The sequence below is a fragment of the Cornus florida genome, unplaced genomic scaffold (assembly GCF_030987335.1).
Source record: "Cornus florida cultivar Cherokee Brave unplaced genomic scaffold, ASM3098733v1 CherokeeBrave_3.0.0_Hap2_Chr08, whole genome shotgun sequence".
NCBI classification, from domain to species: Eukaryota; Viridiplantae; Streptophyta; class Magnoliopsida; order Cornales; family Cornaceae; genus Cornus; species Cornus florida.
The window spans coordinates 17427659-17449502 of NW_026775578.1; the positions used below are offsets into that span (position 1 = coordinate 17427659).

A 21844-nucleotide genomic window follows, 5' to 3' on the forward strand; every position below is an offset into this window, starting at 1 on the left:
ACACACAAACTCACAATGTTACCCTTCGTAGAGTTCAAATAGTTACTGGAGAAAGATTACATCATTCATTATTTGACTTCGATTAATCAATTATATCACCTTATGATAAATGAACAATAATCATATGTAAACCAACGAGTTAGTGGTCTAGTGGTATCAGCTTCTTACTTTTTAAAGGGAGGTCAATGGTTTAAGTCTCAGAAGAGACATGAATAACCATATGTAAAATAAATACAAAATCGAAGTGGACGAGGAAATTGAGCAAAATAGAGAGAATTGTGCTTAGTTATTAGGCATTGTTCTTAATATATATATTTTTAATTTCAATTCTACTACACCAATTCTTTGCTATTGAACATAATATAAATATATTCCTAAAACTGGTTGAAAAGATAGTTTTAACCGCATCCCGCAAAGTCGGTTACGGCAAATATAGTGAGTACATAATTTATTTTAACTTTCGCACAAAATGAGTACTGGGTAAATAATTTTTACAGTAATGTTCGATAGCCATCTCTTTTGAGTAATTCTATATTTGCCGCCACCGACTTTAGGAATGTGGTTAAAACTACCTTTTCAACCTGTTTTATATTTGCCTTTTATTTTTCTTATTTGATTGTCCAAAAGAGCCTTAAGATTAAAAACGCTGAGTTTTAGGAGAGTAAAATGAGGGAATTAGTCAAAAGCTTCCCTTAATTGCTTGGCCGCAAGTGTTGTCTTGACACGCATATCTATGCTCAAAACACGCCCCAATGTTGCGTACTTTTTGATTGTTAATGGGACTACTGCAACTTTGTTATTCTAATTGTTCACACTGCAAAGAATTAATTTTAAGTATGCAACAATTAATAAATTTAATTAGTTATCAATCCAAATCCAAATTCTTTTCAGGTAAATATTGATTATGAACTGTTTATATATTATACGTATTGACGGATTATCCGATGCACCCGATATCTATTTGGTAAAGTTGAACGGATTGAACCTCTGAAGTTGAATGGATTGAACCTCTGAATTGGACATGTGTGAGATTAATCTCATAGTAAATGTAAAAAAACATGCCATGGTGATTAATTTTTGAGACTAGGTGGGGCTAAAACCATTTGGGGTGTGGGGGTGTCCATATTTAATGGTCTATAGAGTAGTCCATGTGGTGTCCCTTTCAACCTCAGGTGGCCATTTATCATTGGTTTCTTGAACTCTCCCCAGCATGAAACTTGCCTCCATCGAACCTTTTCATTAAATTGTGACCGGTACTTAACTTTTTGTCTAACTAATCTAACTTTTTCAATTTTCTTGTTTTTAGGTAACCGCATTCTCAATACAAATAATAATTCATCGCCGCATCAAAATGAGAAAAAATAAAAAAGTGAAAAGTATAAAATAATAAATTAAGGGTTTGATTATTTTTTTTGTCACAATTTTTTACTAACAAACTATATTATTTTTGTCCTATTCAGTTTTATAATAAATCAGCAATTTTAATTTATATGCCCTCTTTTTCATACATAATTAAAGAGTTATGAAGATTAGTGTTTTGAATATTAATACTTCTCAGAAACACAAGAATACGTTTTTATTAAAATTTAAATGTGTAAGAAATTGATAATAATAATTTTTTTTTTTTTTTTTTGGTGATACTATGTGGTATATGATACTTAGGTTATATAGCAATATTTATCAAACAAAAATTAAAATACAATATTTAATAAGTTTTGAATATTAAAATATTACTTTTTTCAAGAGTAATACCACGTTTTAATTGTAAATAAAAAAAAAATAGAATTTCTTTATAACTAAGCGTTGAAAAATATATCATGATTAATTTAGTTTAAAATTTATCCATGTATGTTGTAAAACTTTTAAGAAGTTCGGTAATGTCTTTGAATGGAATTACTTTGAGGCCTTACACTAAATGATTCTCTTTACTTAACTTGCAAAAACTTAAAGGAAATATAAAAATACCTTTTACGCTTTTTTTACTCGATAGATAGTGATTTAATTGTGTTGAAAATTACAGATAGCTTGATAGTCCAGTAGTTGTACATGCAGTGGACTTTGGAGTGACAATCTAATATAAAAGAAACTCTCTTGACCGATAGAAAAACAGCTGTGTATTTATTTGGTAACTAATATAATACACCAACTATAATTAAATCATTAAAAGAAAAGAAAATATATAATTAATATATTAAGATATGAGACATTTTCTCCTATATAAAACTATATAGTTTAAATATATCAAATCACTTTAAGGGTAAGTCAAAATTTCCTTAACTATTAATTTTAACAAAACAAATACAATATTAAATAAGATTTCTTGAACACAAAATATACACTCAAAGTGTATTACCATTTAGGACTTTAGTAATGATTCGTTCATATATACTGTATTATGTATTCAGAATTAGGATTTTGGTCGGAAAATTTTCGCATTGTCTATCTACTATTCTATAATTTAATATGAGTTCTCTTTTCTTATTGGGATTTTAGACAATCAGTCTTAATTGCTTTATGGTAAACGACATTTGTTCTTAAAATGAATTGACAATTAGATCCATTTAATTGTATACAGACTTTTTCTTTTTTAACTTTGAGCCAAGTCAGATTAGGAGAATTTTCGCATTGTCTATCTATTTCTATAATTTAATATGAGGTCCCTTCTCTTATTGGGATTTTAGACAATCAGTCTTAATTGCCTTATGGGCAAGCGACATCTGTCATTAAAATAAATTGACAATTAGATTCATTTAATTGTATACCGACTCAGTTTTGGAGAATTTTTGCATTGTCTATCTATTATTCTATAATTTAATACGAGGTCCCTTCTCTTATTGGGATTTTAGACAATCAGGCTGTCTTATGGGTAAGCCATATCTGTTCCATTTAATTGTTTGGCCTTCCAAATGCTACATTAACAGTAGTAGATCATACGATTGAACCAAATCACAGTGGTCCATGTTTTCGAGCCTTTTTATATGATGACATGGCATAATTTAATTGGTTCTTGGGTCACACAGTTACAAATAAAACCCTACCCAATGACTAATGCAGGGAACCCATCCCTAGCCCTCTAGTCCCTATTCCCTAACAACACACCCATCGCCGGGATCTGATATCCATTGCCGGCCGTTGACGCAATTCTATGCGCTTTGCATAATTGCCACTGCCACTCACACATTGTAGTTGAAACAGTTAAAGTTTTCTGAATCTTTACAGACAACAAATTAGTGAAATTATGCCATTGAGTGAAAATATATATATATATATATATATATATTTATATAATAGGAGAGAGAAAAAGACATATTAAAAAGTACAAATAATACCAAAAACTGACTATAAAGAGCCACCTCTCTCTCCCCATTACTTGCTCTACTTCACTACTCTCTCTCTCAACATCCCCCTCTCTCTCTCTTGCAATGCCACAACACTGCTTTGTCTCTCTTCTACTTTGGTAGAAAGAAACAGAACAGAGGTCTTGTTTGGCAGAAACTGCAAGAGTAGAGATCTTGATAAAGCAAAGATCAGTGACTTTTTTTGGTTCTCTCTTACTGGGTAAAGAGAGATCTGAACTGGGTTCATCACATTGTTGTATAATTCCGTATACATAAAGAGAGAGAGCAGATCTAGTTCTTATCCCCTGTTTTGAGTCCTCTGTTTTCAATTTATACTACTCTGTTTTAGAGAGAGAAAATGGCCGAGGTTTCTGCGAATTCTCTGATACCAGAGACGTTTCAGGGAACGAGAGGAGACATAGCAGGGACAATTGGGTTGATGTGGGAACTTATCAAAGCACCATTGATAGTCCCATTGCTGAGGCTTGCTGTGTATATGTGCTTGACCATGTCACTAATGCTCTTCTTCGAGAGGCTATACATGGGTATAGTCATCATTCTCGTGAAGCTCTTCTGGAAAAAGCCCGATAAGCGGTACAATTGGGAGCCAATCCATGAAGATTTGGAGATTGGCAATTTGGCTTTTCCAGTTGTACTTGTTCAAATCCCAATGTTCAATGAAAGAGAGGTTTGTCTTCTCTGTCTAACACTGCGCGTGTGTGTGTTTTGTTAATGAGATTTGGGAATATAGATTTTGGTTCTTTTTGGTTTTTGGGTATGTGAGAAAAAGCTGAAGTTTGGTATTTGTTTTTGTCAATGGTGTGTGTTTGGGACAGGTTTACAAGATCTCCATTGGAGCTGCTTGTGGGCTTTCATGGCCGGCTGATCGCCTCGTCATTCAAGTGCTTGATGATTCAACTGACCCTATCATAAAGGTACTTCAAAATCAAACCCATCATCGTATTGTTTCTTCATGAAATTTAATTCTGTTACTGTTTTATAAAACCCAAACTTCCCCCTATTTTTTCACTGATTTTGGGGGTTTTCTTCTGGTGCATAGTCGTCACACACCAAGTCTAGCAAACAATTCATTTTAATGTAAGAATGTATATTTCTTGTATTTATTAGCATTGGTCTTGATCTTGTAATTCAATCAATTTCAGATCTGGGTTTCTGTAATCACTGTCATTTAACTTCAATTTCGCCATATCTATACATAATTTACATGCTATATATATAAAAAATTCAGTGTCGTTCACTTTTGGGCTTGTGTTAATTTTGGCATTTAATTTCAGCATTTTAATATCTAAATTTATGACACATTTCTTAACATACCAAGACCAACATTATTATTGACATATCATAATCTTGAATTTCTTCAATTATATGATCTGAGTTTGTTGATTTCATCATTATTACATTAATGGTTTTAGGATATGGTGGAGACGGAATGCTTGAGGTGGGCTAGCAAAGGCCTTAACATAAGGTACCAAATTAGAGAAAACAGGGGAGGTTACAAAGCTGGTGCTCTCAAGGAAGGGTTGAAGCATGACTATGTCAAACACTGCGAATACGTCGCCATTTTCGACGCCGACTTCCGCCCTGAACCGGACTATCTCCGGCGAGCCATCCCTTTCCTCGCACAAAACCCTGAGATTGCTCTTGTTCAGGCTCGTTGGAGGTTTGGTAAGCCTTCAATACTTAACCATCATTAAGCTAATTAAGCTCTCCTGTTCAATTGACCTCGTTTTAGTGTGTCGGTGGTCTCTACTGTCACTATTATGGTTAGTTATTTACAATTTATTATATACACATATACCCTACATTTTAATATGTGAGTGAATCCAATGCTGTATACCGACGGTTATGATTATTCATACATGTGTTTTATAATACGGGACAAATGTAATCATGTACGTTCTGGCACTGGGATGGAGTGCAGACGATCCGGACTCTTTAGTGTGACCATGTGCGCCTACGTACTGTGTGACATATATATAATACTACTATATACTATATTGTTGTTGTCCTCTAGTCGGCGGGATTTGTTGCAGAATGGGAGGGTCTTCCTACACCCCTTTAATCACGGGGTGGAAGTCTGATTACGACACTACTTTGTCTTGCAACCGTCGATCACGGGTTTGGACCCACACATTCCCAAATTAGATCTACTCACAAGTCTTTAGCGTTGGAAAAGAAAAAAAGAGGGAAGAAGCACTCTCTATAGTAGGATTGAGAGACTTTCCGTAAAGGACTACACATAAGTCAGAAGTTATATTCATAGCTTATTTCCTAATTTATATATATAATAAGCAAGGAATATAACTTATATATATATTTATATAGATACTTGCATTATATTATTTAGTTGAGTGAGTGTCGGTGGAATGACGTAATTGCCTAGAACTTTTCCCGAAAATAGCAAATTGTTGCGGGATTAACGGTATGAGAGGGCTAAATATCCGGGGTAGGTTTGCCATTTTGTGATTAAGGATAAAAGAGCCATAAATATAGTGACGTTACTAAATTGTTAACAAATACGAATAAATAATAAAGGTATAGTTTTAATTGTCAATTTGTCAGCTAGAAAAAGGAAAAGGGCATATATGGATATTCCTTCTCATTTTATATCAGTCTCCACGTGCTGCTATATGCTAAAAACAGAGCCTGAGTTGTTGGACCTCACTCTACACTCAGTGAGTCAGTGGACCTTCGCTCTACCTACACTCACCGACACTTTCGTCCTTATATATGGTTAATAAAAAATAAAAACTAGTTGGATTAAAACATGGTAAAAATAAGGGATGTAAAACAAAATTTGTATTTTTAATTTAGTTTGGTAGTCCTCTTTGTTAGTTCAAAGACAAATGGGAGTTTACCAACTCAGCAGCCACGTGAAACTAATGTGGTGGGCCCATTGAAAATGAAAATATTCTCTGATTAACTGAGCTCTGAACTTCATGATTTGGTGTTAGTTCCTTCCTTTGAAGGTTAGTTGATCTGTTTTGTGTTAAAAAAAAAAAAAAAGAAAAAAAAAAACTTCATGATTTGGTTAACAGGAAGAAAAATAAAAAATAAATAACATGTTTCATGACAATGGGAAATTACTGTATTTTTCAGTTGAATATACCTAGACGTTCTGATTTACTATTATTATTTTATAATTATTTTAAAATTTTGAAATAGACTTTGCAATTTGGATATTGATATTTAAATAAAAATGGGTAATTTAATGTGCAGTGAATTCGGACGAGTGCTTAATGACAAGAATGCAAGAGATGTCACTGGATTACCATTTCAAGGTGGAGCAAGAAGTGGGTTCATCTACACATGCCTTCTTTGGTTTCAATGGTAATTAACCCATTAATGGTTTACTTATTTACTCATGTCTTAAGCTCTTTTGATTGAACCAATCACGCTTAATTACATTTCAAAAGCTACTTTTTTGTTGACATTTTCTTTAACACTTGACAAATTCTAAAAGCAATGGTTCAACAGTTTACCAATTCATAAGTTGACTTTATATCAAAATAGTATTGGTCATTGATGTGCTAGAATATTTATTTTGGACTCTCTTGGTTCTCAAATTACTCTTGATAACGATTCTAAACAAACCTTAAAAAAAAAACAACCTATGACTAAGTCACATCAGCTTACACATATGTTCTGAGAATATTTTTCATAATTATCAACACAAGAACCTGTCAAACACTTGATTTCTACGAGCTATTTAATGATTTTTATAAAGTAAATTTTTTATTTTTATTTTTTGAATTTGATTAAGTGTATTAAAAAATTGCAGGAACTGCCGGTGTTTGGAGAATCGCCGCTATCAATGAGGCCGGTGGGTGGAAGGACCGAACAACAGTTGAGGATATGGATCTTGCTGTCCGAGCTGGTCTCAAGGGATGGCAATTTGTCTATCTTGGCGATCTCCAGGTACTTATTTAATTTTCTTTGTATGTGTATTCTCTGTAGTTCACATTGATGTTCAATTCAGTTCTTAGTTAGCCCTTTGTTTGTAGGGGACTTTACTCTTTCACTTCATTAGTCTGTATACATTTGACATTCGAATGATAATCAAGATCTGCATTGCCCACTTTAAGAACAATCAGACTCTAAACTCTGCTTCTCTGTATCTGTTTAGTGATTGAGTTGAACTAATATTTATTTATGCAATAGGTAAAAAGTGAACTTCCGAGTACTTTCAAAGCCTTCCGTTATCAGCAGCATCGATGGTCCTGTGGTCCTGCTAATCTGTTCAGGAAAATGGTGATGGAAATTGTTAGAAACAAGGTCAGTTTGTAGAAAGATACCTGAAAGTAATATATAATGGAACTAAATTGTTAAATTCTTCTTTAAATTTTTTTTTTCTTGGAAATTTAAGGAATTCAATCTTTTATTTTTATATTGCTGCAGAAAGTACGTTTTTGGAAGAAGGTATATGTGATCTACAGCTTCTTCTTCGTTCGCAAGATCATAGCTCACATGGTCACTTTCTTCTTTTACTGCGTTGTGCTTCCATTGACCATTTTGGTTCCTGAAGTTGAGGTTCCAAAATGGGGAGCCATCTACATTCCTTGCATCATCACCACTTTGAATGCTGTTGGAACCCCAAGGTCTTGTATACTTTGCAATTTCCTTTTTCACACATTATATATATATATGTATATATATCATATTCTTTACCCTTTTCAACTTGAACTGCAGGTCAATCCACCTATTGTTTTACTGGATCCTTTTTGAGAATGTGATGTCTCTGCACCGGACTAAGGCAACCTTTATTGGTCTGCTAGAATATGGGAGAGCTAATGAATGGGTTGTCACTGAAAAACTTGGAGATGCTGTCAAAAACAAAGCAAACTCCAAAGCGCCAAAGAAACTTCGATTTAAGATTGGAGACAGGTGAAATATCCTTACAATTCTCAATTTGCATGCGCACATATCAACAAAAAAAACTTAATATGCCCAAGTTTGTGAATTGTTGTTCATATGGGAATTTTTGCACACGAATGAATTTGAGCATGCTCGTGTGTCCTCACACACTAATGCTTTTGTTTTTTGTTTTTGTTTCTTGTTTTATTCTGAAATTGTCCTCACACACCAATTCTGTGTGTGTGTTTTTTTACAGAATACAACTATTGGAGCTTGGATTCGGAGCGTTTCTATTCTTCTGTGGATGCTATGATTTTCTGTATGGGAAAAACAACTACTTCATATACCTCTTCCTCCAGACCATAACCTTTACCATCATGGGATTCGGCTACATCGGCACAATCGTCCCTAGCTAGCTCTTAGTGGCGGCAGCAGCAGCAGCAGCAATGTCATCCTCAGCTACATTGGCAGAATTATCTCTAGCATTCATCTTACCGTGCTTTCGCGTCTACTTCAGCATATATATACAGAGTGCTTTCTGTTAGCAGCATTTGATTTTATTTATTTACAATCTCAGCTTGTAAAAACAAGAAAAGATCATTCATCATTGAGCAGGAAATTCATACCAAGTGTGTTTCTATATAAAAAAATAAAAAATAAAAAAAAAAATCTCTTGCTAGTCTGTGACCATTAGTATAGAAAACAGATATACAGTCAAGAAAAGGATGGAGCAGAAACACCACGAGTATAGAAAACAGGTCAATGATGTCATTGTTTCTTTCTTAATAGATTGTTTGTTTTAGTTTGGAGAGTAAATTAGGTGGTGGCAAAAAGGCCAAAGTTGTAATGAGAGTTTTTATCACTTTTGCAGTCTTTATCAGTTTCTCTATATCATTTTATGGAACTCTTCTTATTTGATAGCCTCAAGGATTTGTTTGGCATTTCGTCTGAATTAAACATATTTTGCTAATTTGAGTGCCTCTGCAATCTTTTGTACTGACAGAATTCACTAAATTACTTCTCAATTTTCAGACATTTTCCTATTTTGACCATGCAACCCGTCTGATAATATGACATCCCACATCCTCTAGGGAGAGGGTTGTCGACACTTGTATGTGTGAATCTCTTCTAATTAAGTAGATGTGTTTTGAAAATCGAGAGCACAGAGATATGGTTGTTAACACTTGTACGTGTGAATATCTTTTAGTTGAGTAGACGCATTGTTGACACTTATATTTGTGAATGTTTTCTATTTAAGTATACGGTATTTTGAAAATCGTGGACACAGAGGCACATATGAATGTCTGTCTTACCATTAAGTAGACGTGTTTTGAAAATCCTAAACATAGAAAGTCAATAAATCCTAAATTCTAAAAATAACTATCCCGCACGCAAGCCTGCAACCCAAAATTCAATACATAATTATTCTTAGTTTAAACTTCTAACTTTTTTTAAATTCAAAATGTGACAACTAGAACCCTAATGATTTAACCACACCTTAAAAGTCCAATAAAAGAAAACCAATCAATACATTTATTGGTGGCTAACTTGTGCTAATGGCTTATTTCAAACGCCTTCTCAACTTTTGAATAAACATTTAGGTTTTGAATCATTGCCTGCATCAAATTTAGTGTCCTCCATGATATTCAATAAGCACAATCTGCCATTATTAGTAATCCATCTTTCTTTCAGATACTCTAGGAGGGAGACATGAGGAAACATGTTGATTACTCACTTTTCATGCCTGTGACATGAATTATGTTTCTTCTAATAGAAGTGTTAATTAGTATTTGGATAAATCTTTCACTTTTACTAGGACAAATGAGACACAAGGATAAGGTCACAATTATAATCTTTAATGTCAATAATCCCCAAATATGTGTGTATAATTATGTACAATTATTTTAACGTGTCACTTTTTCAGGTTTCTTGACAGGGAAGGCCAAATCTCTTTGTTTAATTTATACCAAACAAAAGTTGACCTCAAACTTCTTTGCTTTATAGTCTTTTTTTTTAATTATATATATATATATATATATATAGGAATTGGAAACTTCCAAAGGCAATTTCTAATTGTCTTAAATTAAAGCCACTAATCAAGGGGTTTAAAGCATTTTCAACTCTTAGAACTCTTGTCCATATTGTGTGCGCCATCAATCTTGCTTACCATTGTGTCTTGTTTGTCTTTGCCAGGGAAAAAAAAAAAAAAAAAATCTTGCTTACCATTGTCACCATATGGTACTTATAATCGTGTTTGTCTAAAACGAATTATTTTATTAGTATCATTAAAGTAAAATAAAGTTCTACATATTTTACATACAGAGTAGCACAATGCAAAAGTGTTGTCACAGGATCTGGATCCCCTCTTGTCACTCGACAAATCATGTGCCTCAAAATGTAAACGTTAGGCAACAACGAATTCCTTTAAATACAATATATTCTTTTAAATGTAATAATATTAATTCAATTACTATCGTGTTTCAAAAGTACGAACCAAAATTACAAATCTCTCTCTCCCTTCGGGTTCACCCTAAACAATAGTGTTAAAACATTAAATCCGAAATAACGGTGTTCAAACGATGAACTATAAATATCAACATGGAGATTACAATGTGTATAACATTTGCTTATGAAATCTTTCCAATGATCCCTTCTTCTTTGTTGTGATTAGAGTTAAATAGGTGTTGGAGAGAGAAGAGAGGAAGAAAATTTGATCAATTATTAAATCTTTCTCTGATTGGGAATTAGTATTATTATATTTCTTTCGTCCCAATTTAAGTGTCGCTCATGGGGAACAGTAATTTTTAAGGAGAAATGTGGAATATGCATTGTTGACCTGGAAAAATTATTAACTTATGATTTTAAGTTTTGAATATTTAAGTTTAAAATTTTAAACTCAAAGGGATGTAAAATATATTGTTTGAAAAAGGAAAGTGGATTATAATTTTGGTATAGACAAAAAAGAAAAACATGATACTTATTTTGGGACGGAGAGAACATTAATATTGTAAAATAAATCTAATTGAATTAATATATTGTATTTAAAGGAATATATTATATTCAAATAAATGGACAAATGTTGTCTTAATTAGTTTTAGACTCTGATTTGTCACGTGATTCTCTACACAGGAGAAGATCCAAATCAGTTGTAACGAGATCTAAACAGTTGAAATATATGTTTGAGAGCCAATAATAGACTGAAGTGCAATATCGATGCTCAAGAAATGTGTGATATTTTAGGTAGTTAATACTCCGCAAGAAATTATGTTCAGAAAAAATAAAAAATAAAAAGGTGATGTATATGTATGTGTGTATATATATATATCATGTATACATATGTTACTGATTCTAGAGACTTGTAAAATAAAATGGTAAATTACCATGAGAATAAATGGAAGAGAGACGAGCAAAAATTAAAAGCATAGGTCTCTGTTTTTCTTTTTTTGTTTATAGAATAAATCTCTTTAATGTAACAATATAAATTCACATTGAGCTTGTAATACAATATTTCAAAATATATAGTCTTTGTAAAAGATGATGGGTAGATCTTATTCTTGGCTTCATATTGATAGGTCCTGATTTTCCACTCCCTTGATGACTTTATTGTTTCAAAAATAAAAATAAAAAATAAAAAATAAAAAGCAAAAAGCAAAAAGATGCATCACTTACCAAAAGAAAAAGCAAAAAAAATGCATGATCACAAGAATACCAACAAGAGGTACCGACGACTGTATTGAGTTTATAATAAGAGTGTCTCCAGAATCTCCCAAACTTGACCACCACCACTACTAAGCCACAACCAATATCTTCTCTGACGTTTGAGAGTATCTTTCACTACCATCACAAGTTTTTCAATCTTTAACCCCCTTTTTAGCAAAATTTTTCTGGGATTTGTCTCTTCCAAATTTATTAATCTTCTCTCTTCTTCTTGGATGACTTTGTGAAGGGTGGCAAAAAATCCTTTATTTTTATTTGTCATTATTCGCTTCTCTCTCACTAAAACACACACACACAAAGTAGGAGATTTGGAGGGAAATACCTACCAACCTTGATTAATGCCTTAATGGAAGAGATTGTGATAATCCTAACATTCCTGGTCCACACAAACATGTATACCGCCGAGTATGTATATATATATATATATATGATTGGTCCAACACCAGAGAAAAAAAAAAAAAAAAAAAAAAAAAAAAAAAAAAAAATTATCTGTAATAAGATTTGGGCATGTGATAGCTTATGTGGAGTTGGTGGTCCACATTTACACACAGTCACACACACACATTCACAAACAAACACAAAATTGGCAGATTATGGAAATGGCTGGTTGAGGGGTACTATTCTGATTGAATTATTGGTTGGGGTTTGGAACAAGAAATGTACTGTTACCATCCATTGGTCTGGTTGTAGCACTGACACCACTACGTGCTCTTTTCAACCCCACAGACATAAATATGGGACATCTTAGGCCCATTCTCTCTGCACCCATGAGTGGCGCTTCGTTGTAATGTCTGTATCACTCACGTTACATTCTATAAACTCAACTGCTCATTGAATTTTGAAAAACAAACATTGCTATTTTCACGCTGTCCCCACTCAATTACTCAGCTACCAAAATATTGCAACTATTAAATTAAAATGGCATGAAAGTCTATAGATTCTAGACATCATTAAGCACGTTTTTGTTTTTGTTTTTAAGTAAGAACAGGAGAAAGTCATGGCATGTTCACATCGATTGGAATACGTTTCGAGCAAGCTTAGTTGGTGTGTTAGTATTCGTATCTCCCTTTCATTAGTTTTTTACCTCAACAATTTCATACATTTATATGTAATTAGTCAAGTATGTTAGTTACTTGGGCCTGTTTGGCAACATAGTTACTTTATACTTTTGCTTTGACTCGAAACAAAAGCAATTCTATTTTGGAGTGTGTTAAATACTATTTCAAGGCCGGTTGTGATAATGTATATTTGTTGCAAAAATTTTTGAAGCAAAAACATATAAACATGTTTGACAAACAAGTATTGCAAGTTTGAAAAATAAAATGGCTAGTTAAAAACAATTTTTTTTTTTTTTTTGGTAAACAGTGCTTTTGCTACAATGCGGGAAAGCAATTAGAAGCACCAATTTAGTACTTCCGGTTTTGGCTACTTTTTTGAAAGCGCTTTGATACAATTCAAATCAAGAAAAAAAAAAAAGAAACACAAATTGTTGACAAACAACCCTTAGTTTTTAATTTTTTATTTGGAGTTTATAACTTTCCATTATCTTTCATAAACATGGGAAATTAATGGTTTCCTTCTATTTTTTCATGCAATTTTCTTAGATATTAGAAAAATTCTTGTTAGCCAATTTATTGCATGTGATTCAAATATATTTTCTTTCAATTTTTTTCTTTTTTTGTTGGAAGAGGAGGCAGAGGTACACAATAAGCATATGTTCTAATAACATCAATGAAAGCAAGGGGTTAGGAAAAATTAAAACATGGGCCAAAGATCACCAATTAAGCTTTCAGTCATGCTTAAAATGAGTAACTAAAACAACTAATAGAGTTGAAACCTCCTGCCTAATATTGCAGATCTCTTCTTCTATTTAGTCTGCAACACTTGTATCAGATTGGGCCCAATTAACTTCCGAATCTAATTCCATGGAGGTTGTGGAAACCACTCATTGTTGTGTTGAGCTTGAAGCCTAAACTCAAGGGTTTGGACCAACTAATTGGGCCCAATGGGCCAATGGATTTCACCTTAAGACGATTGGAGAGCCCATTGGCTAATAGCATGAGCCACCACACCCTCTAAGTGTCCAACATTTAACAAAGCAAGAAACTTCCATGGTTTGACAGAAGAGATTGATGCTATATGCTTTTACGGATAGTAGAAAATTTAGTTTAAAATTTGAATTGATTTTTTTTTTTTTTTTTTTAATTTCAAATTCAAAACACCGATTCATACTCTCAAATTCAAATGTTTCTATTAACACTTCAGAGGTTGTTAGAGGAGTCAAATTCATCAGTATATAACCTTTTAAATATAGGTAAAGCCACTCTAGTTCTCTACTAAAATTACACCTAAACAAATAATATATATATATATTAATTAGATTAGAATTTGTATAATGAAAATGCATTTATATAAAATGAAGAAATTCTTCATCATGTTACCATTGGTTAAAGTTATGAAATGATAAATTAACGCAAGGTAATTTTTTAATTTCTCATAATGTGCATTTCTCTAGTGAAAAACAAATTTTGTGTAGGTGTGGGGAAAAATACATATATATAAAAGAAAAAATGTAAAATCAAATGAGCAAAATAAAAGAAAATGAGAGTTTTGGAATAATTAGAACATACTTGATTTGTAACTCCAAAAACACTTCTCAAAATTCAAAAAATAGAAAACTATTTTCAAAGAATTATAAAAGAAAGTTTCCGAAAATAGACATTTTTATAATTGAGATTTAAAAAAATTAAATCAAGTGAAGTTTTTTAACAGTTTTCTTATTTTCAATTTTTTGAATTGTTTTAAGAATTACACCATACAAACCAAACATGTTCTTAAACTATGAAGTTTTATCAAATTTTTTTATACCAAAATATAAAAATCAAGAAAATGTATACAAAATAAATAAATAATATATATATATGTAAAGGCATACGTAAAGCCATTGGCATCAGATAGATCTCTTATCTCAGTAAATGTCAAAACAAGTAAGCGTTTGTAGTCCAACGGTTAGGATAATTGCCTTCCAAGCAATAGACCCGGGTTCGACTCCCGGCAAACGCAATTTTAATTTAAATTTTTTTTTTTTTTTGTCTATTATTTGTTTGGCATCTGGTTTATTATTATTGGTGTTTTGGTTTTGCATTTTGGGCCCATATTACGTCTGGGGTGGGCTAACACTGGGCTAAAACCATATCATTTGTTGTGGGCACTGTAGCGGACACATCACGTATAAATACAACTTTCTAAACCTCGGGATGAGTTATGGCATCTCGTTTCTCTCTATTCTTGCAGCACTGAAATCCCCTTTTTGTGGTTGATAGACCACTAATCCTACGTTTTTCTCTGCAATCCCCGTTGATGCTTGCTTTCGATCGTGTCTGTTCGTGTTTGCTGGACAAATTTCAAAAGTTTTCCTCTGTTTCTTCCACTCGATCGTGTCTGTTCTCTGGCGTGTGAGGCGATTCAAAGCCTCTTCCACCGAAACCCTAATTCGTGGTTGCTAGAGGGAGGATCTCACGTTTTCGTCTCTTTTTCTCTGATTTCCCCACGGTATGTTTGTGTGTATATATGATTGTGCGTGTTGTGTATATGTCTTGGGGGTTTTATTGCTGGCACAAATTGATATTTTTCCGTCTTGAATGACTTGGAGTCTTACTTAAATAAAGAAAGAAGGTTTAGGAAATCATTCATCATCATTCGATTGAAATCTCCAATTTTAATGAGAGAATATTGTTTCTCTTGATTGTAAGATCAATAAATAAATTTCAAGGGTCCAATGACTAATTTATGTATGAGATAGGATCTAATTACCTTTTTCGGTAACATGTTAAATGCCAATTTGTGTTTTAATTAAGTTTGAAGGTGATGAATTTCGACCTTAAACCAGGGCATTAATTCTAAAGCACCCAAATGTGGCACAAGAGACTTATTTAGTAGTCCCGGACCATTTAAAGGTGGATCCAGTATCCCACTAAAATGTATAAGTTTTTATATCTAATTTTTTATTGGAAGGATGACTTTAGATCATCCAAGCTGAAACCTCCTCTACCTTCTTTTTCTTCCCAGAAAATTTTAAACCGCTCTAAACAAGATGTTGGCCAAAATCAGATAATCCAAAAGTTAGCTGATCATTCTAATTACTAATTATGCAATATGTTATGGCCCATCATTCAAATCCAATTCACACTTAATAAGAATATGGTGCTTAAAGAATTTGAGAGACTTCAATTTAAGATATTTATGAGTTCTAGATGGACCTGGCTAGACAATCATGAAACCAAGCTAGTTTATTGGCTTGGATTTTTGCTTTTTGTATGTTGTATGTATATAATTTTGTATGTGCTTGCGTGTGGCTGGTGTGTGTAAGTAAAGATAGAAGCAACTTCAGAATAAGCGGGGTGTATTTGCGTGTGCAGTTCATATGCTTGAATGTTTTTATATGGTGGTGATAGTAGTGTAGAATTTTGTGTTTGAATGTCTCTATATGGCACAGTGGTAATGGTAGTTGTATAAAGCTTCAACTTTTATCCTTTAAAGCATGCTTTGGAGTTGAGAATTGTGTCCCTAACTGGTTCAAAAATGTTCCCTTGCCGTTGTTCTCTGCCTTGTGACTTTTTCTTGTTTTGTCATTTATTTTTTTCTTAATAAAATTTTAAATCTAAAGTGAAGAAACATTTTACTTTGGCAGCTTGATTTGCGTCTGCAACAAACAAATAAGACGCGTACAATATCAGGTGACACTTTATATTGTTTCAACTGAGAAGAAAGAGGACTTGATTGTTTGTCATCATTGATTCGGAATCAAAACCAAACCCTAGAGACAGAGAGATTCGATTCTATTATGGCGGAACACTTGGCTTCGATCTTCGGCACAGAGAAGGACAGGGTGAATTGTCCGTTCTACTTCAAGATCGGAGCGTGCAGGCATGGCGATCGCTGTGACAGGCTTCACACCAAGCCTAGTATCAGTCCTACTCTTCTCCTCTCCAACATGTACCAGCGTTCAGATATGATCACTCCTGGTGTTGACGCCAATGGCCAGCCCATCGATCCACGCAGAATGCAGGAACACTTTGAGGTAAACACGCCCCCTATATCTTTCTCTCTACACACACACACATGTTTGTGTATGCTCGTCTCTTTGTAGGTTATGGAACGTTAGGTTTTGTTTATTGAATTTGTATTGATTGCAATAGATATAAGTGTTAGTTTCTTTGCAGCGATGGTTTCCTTGTCACAGATCCTCTTAGGGTTTCTTATATGTTTCAATTTGTTGATCTCTGACTATATTCTCTATGTATATATATGTGCGTATATGTCTGTACAAATATACATAGATACACATGTATTCCCCGTGGTTATTCCTGATTAATTTAAAAGTTATTTTTTTAATGGCCACAATTGTGTTCATATCTGTTTGTTTTTAACTTTTATGTTTTATTGTGCTCTCGTGGAAGAGCTAAAAACAACCTTTATCAACCTGTATTTGTGATGCGTTTGTAGTTTTCGCAATCTCTTGTTGTTTTCTGTTTTTTAATTTGGCTTATGGTTTCCTAAGATTTGTCTAGTTTTGTTAATATTCATTATTTTGATTTTTGTTAATAAATATCATTTTGATTTTCTCCATTCAATTGATCCTTAGAACGCATCTGTTTGTGGTTGTTGATTGTGAAATAGATGTATGGTAACAGCTACTGGATACTTGTATAAATCTCTTGTTATGGTTTTTAAGATCAACCATATTTGTGATTGATTCAGTTTTGCAAATATGTATGCTTGTGATACACATAATTAATTGTTTGTTTGTAACTATGCTTTGCTTGTTGGAGATTTTTATTAGATATGTAAGTTTTGAATTGATGATCACAGGTTTAGGTTTATGATGATCAGTTGCTCTATTACTGATCAAGTCAAGCTTTTTGTTTCATAAGCCACAAGTTACCTGAAAGTTTCTTTTTTTTTTATATTTTTTGGAACATGCTAGAGGTTTATTATACTTTTTTATTGTTTTACTTCTCAATCTGTTTACTTCATGTACTGGCAGAATTTGATATTTTTTCTTCTTGTGTTCACACATTCAATTGTATGTGTGATTGGCTGATACTAAAGAATACATACCAAAAATTGACATTGTAATTAAAAGGCTGTCTGCGGATTTTCTAATCATATATTTCTATGCATGATTTTGGTTTCCCTTTGTAGTAAGCATGTTTCCTATTAGACTAAGTTTGGGGGTTCATTTTCTTTTTTCTGCAACTATAGAGTGGTTGGCTAAAAAAAAATCTGTAGATTGGTTGGAAATGTAAATGCTCAAAATGTATGGTTCAACTTCATTCATTGGTTGTTTCCTTTTTATTTTTTATTTTCTGTAATATCTGTAAGTTTATCTACTCTCTGCATATTTTAGTTGGTTATATGTATGGTATGTATGGTATCTAAACTAGAACAATCTTTTACTATGTGCCAATAGAAGGTCGGTAGTTTCAGACTCTGTCAAGAATAATGTTTTAGCAACTTCTAATTAGTTCTTGTGAAACCCTAGGATTTCTATGAAGATCTTTTTGAGGAACTGAACAAGTACGGAGAGATTGAGAGCCTGAACGTATGCGACAACCTGGCTGACCACATGGTAACTTCTCTTGACCACTTCTAATTCAAATTTTTGTTTCTCGTGAGTTTGATTTTCATTGAACAACAATAACAATTTTTCTTTGGCGGTGTTCAAAAATTTCCTGTGCTTCTTGTTTGATTTGTTGTATGATATCACTTCTGCTTTATTGGCAGATTGGTAATGTTTATGTTCAGTTTAGAGAGGAAGAGCATGCTGCGAACGCCCTTAAGAAACTGACTGGAAGATTTTATGCTGGTAAGTTCTTTTGATTTCATCTTTTTATCTATATGCAGTTTGGGTATTGCATCCATATGCATTCCTCCTCTTGTATTTTACTTGTTACCAGAATATAATTTCTCATAATCTTAACTTATTGTTCTTTATGCTATCTAACAATAATCGATAATCAACTCCGCAGGCCGTCCTATAATTGCTGACTTCTCTCCAGTTACTGACTTTCGGGAGGCCACATGTCGGCAATATGAGGAGAATTCTTGCAATCGTGGTGGATATTGCAATTTTATGCATCTGAAAACGATTGGCAGGTAATTTTTGGTCTTTAAGCATTTTTTAATAGATCTTTGTTTGAAAACTAAACCTGTGTTTATATTCCTGGCTGTTTACTTTTGCAAATATTAGGGAGTTGAGACGCCATTTATTTGGGAGGTATCGAAGGCATAGCCGAAGTTGTAGCAGAAGCAGAAGTCCTTACAGGCATCACAGCTATGAGGAGCGCCGTGGTCATGGCAGAAGATATGATGACATGGATCACCCCGATGAAAGCCGTAGCAGGAGGTGCAGGAACACAAGTCCTGCCTACAGGAGAGGACGAAGCAGGAGCCCAGGTGGAAGGAGGAACCGGAATCCAGTTAGGGAAGGTAGTGAAGAGAGACGTGCTAAAATTGAACAGTGGAACAGGGAAAGGGAAGAGGCAGAATACGCAAAGTCGGCCAATTCTGATGCGGGGAACAATAAAAATGAACCCAGTTACAATGGGTATGAGCAAAACGGGGATCAGTACTATGGTTATCAGAAAAACCAGCAAGGCGGACATGGATATTGATTCATTTTGTCTGGTTAGTCTACTCTCTTGTGTTTGTTACATTGCACTTAATTTGTACAAGATGGTTACTTTTTTTCTTTTTCTTTTTTTAACAAAGACCCCATATAGTAATAAGCTTACAGCCATTTTCCACTGTGCAGGTGGCGTGCAGGTTTACATTTCTGTGAAATGGATGTGAAAATTTTCTCCCTTTTATGTTTCTTTGCTTTTGTTACTGAGTTATGCTTTCCTTGTGTGCTTGAGTGCATGTTGTTTTTTTGATGCTTTACCACATTCATTTATTTTTCTAAACATTTTGACCTCACCTATTTACTTCCAGTTTCTTCTCAACCATAATTTATTCAACCAAATCACTTTCTTCAATTTTTATTTTTTAATGCAATCCCCATGTGTATATATCAATTCTGTTGTATTATACATGTTATATATTTTCCCTTTTATGTTTATTTGCTTTTGTTACTGTCAGCAGTATGCTTTCCTTGTGTGCTCGAGTGCATATTGTTCTTTGATGGTTACCACATCTATTTCTTTTTCTAAATATTTTGACCTGACCTATTTCCGTTCCTTCTCAACCAATTCACTTTCTTCAATTTTCAATTTTTTAATTTAGTTCCCTTTCTGTCCCTAACTGTTTCCCAACTATTGGTATATCAATTCTGTTGTCTTATGCATGTTATAAAACCTTTTATTGATTTTTTTGTTGTTCTTTTGTTTGTTTGTTTTTAATATTTAATTAAATAACTGTATAGTATAGGATTTATGATGTCCGACTTTATAAAATGGTTTTTTTCTATGTGTACTATTTAAAGTTAAAATTTTATTTTTTAATATTTTTCTGAAGTTGACTGTACTGTCTGCAATCCTGCTACCTGTTTAATGATATTTTGATGACAGATTGACTTGTACTGTGGTATATCTATTATTCCTTTTTTCTTTCTTAATTATTCCTTATTTCTTTTACCTTTTTGTCACCTGAAAGAAAGTTCCTTTTTAGAATATCACATTCAGAAAATCATTTCCCGTGGTGATATTCCTAGTATGTACATCAAATTGCAGCCTTTCTGGAATTTTAAAACTATCAAATGCTAAAATGTTTTATCACAGTTTCTCACGGTTACAATTAGATCAATTTCTATGACATGATCAGTTCTGGTAGGTTGCGGATATTTCTAAGTGTCCAATTTGTCGAGTTCACTAGAAAAAATATTTATATTATGCCATGTTCTTTTATTTTTTAATGGTGAAATGAAATTATGTTTGACTTTGTGTTGAATCAATTCCTCTACACAATTTTGTTCATGTGGGCCTTTTTGTGCATTGTTTTCTCATATTGTTTTTTTCCACTTCTCTTTGAATCCCGATGATGAAGTTAAATAATTGAGAGTAAAAAATTGCTTGTAATTGATCCACGTCATTTTGAGATGTTGCTTTGCTGTAAATGCATTTATGCTGTTTCTTGCAGTCAGACATTGTTGATCAACTTACATCCAGGCCAGTGAATTTTATAATTTGCACGAGTTTATGTAGTATATATATATATTATATATTTGAACTGCAGTTTTTGAAGTCCGTGATCTTACTCTTATTATGAGTTTTGCAGGTTCGGGTATGAGGAAAGAGCACTTGTTTTAATTGCAGCTTACCATGAAATTTGTTTACAGGTTGTTTGGTGCGATCTATGTTAGAGGCTTGGGTAATAACAACAGATGGAAGATGTGCTGAAGCTCAGCTGCTGATAAGGGTCTCTGGTGGTTTAGTAGTTTTTTTAGCTTTACTGGAGTTTGGTAGTATTGTTGTTAACATTTGCAGGACTTGCAGGGCGTTTCATCTACTGTTTTGTAACTCAACTCTTTGGTTATTTTTCAATATACAAACTGTGTGATTGGTATCATATATGGGTGGTCAAATTTTGCAAACTTATTGTGTTCTTATTTATTTATTTTTCTATTGTGGTTTTGTTGGTGGACTATTGATGGACTAAGATGTGCATGGTTTTGATATGCATACTATAATAATATATTTTGTATTCTATCGCGTGGTGGACTAGTGGGAATGGTGACTTGCCATCATAGGTTGGCTTTCGGTGGCTCCCTCAGATATACAGTATATATATAATCGACACATCTCCTGGATATAATTGAGGTGTGTGTACTCTGTTGTAGAAAAATTGTACCACCAAACTAAGTCTAATTCGTCCCTAACTTTGGAGTTTTGAAAGCAGTCGTTTTTTATAAATTG

At 33.3% G+C, this 21844-nt stretch overlaps 2 protein-coding genes and 1 non-coding gene across 6 annotated transcripts; all 3 read left to right on the top strand.

Annotated features, from left to right (window-relative positions):
* The first annotated feature begins 3353 nt into the window (after positions 1–3353).
* Positions 3354–9183, top strand: LOC132269968 (glucomannan 4-beta-mannosyltransferase 2-like). Its single transcript, XM_059771192.1, has 9 exons — positions 3354–4026; positions 4175–4273; positions 4772–5024; positions 6579–6689; positions 7141–7277; positions 7521–7634; positions 7758–7957; positions 8049–8243; positions 8470–9183. Exons 1-9 carry the CDS (start codon positions 3697–3699, stop codon positions 8627–8629), a joined length of 1599 nt encoding a protein of 532 aa, XP_059627175.1. The 5' UTR covers positions 3354–3696; the 3' UTR covers positions 8630–9183.
* A 5738-nt stretch (positions 9184–14921) lies between these two features.
* Positions 14922–14993, top strand: TRNAG-UCC (transfer RNA glycine (anticodon UCC)). The gene has a single exon. It is a non-coding gene; the product is annotated as a tRNA-Gly (tRNA).
* A 178-nt stretch (positions 14994–15171) lies between these two features.
* LOC132269983 (splicing factor U2af small subunit B-like) lies at positions 15172–21497 on the top strand. Of its 4 annotated transcripts, none has more exons than XM_059771206.1 (7): positions 15172–15482; positions 16621–17010; positions 18475–18561; positions 18717–18798; positions 18962–19088; positions 19183–19619; positions 19747–21497. In XM_059771206.1, exons 2-6 carry the CDS (start codon positions 16774–16776, stop codon positions 19604–19606), a joined length of 957 nt encoding a protein of 318 aa, XP_059627189.1. In that variant the 5' UTR covers positions 15172–15482; positions 16621–16773; the 3' UTR covers positions 19607–19619; positions 19747–21497. The 4 variants fall into 4 exon arrangements, with proteins under 4 accessions (XP_059627189.1, XP_059627192.1, XP_059627190.1 ...); XM_059771209.1 differs by having other exon boundaries at positions 21268–21497; XM_059771207.1 differs by having other exon boundaries at positions 16697–17010.
* The last annotated feature ends 347 nt before the right edge of the window (positions 21498–21844 follow it).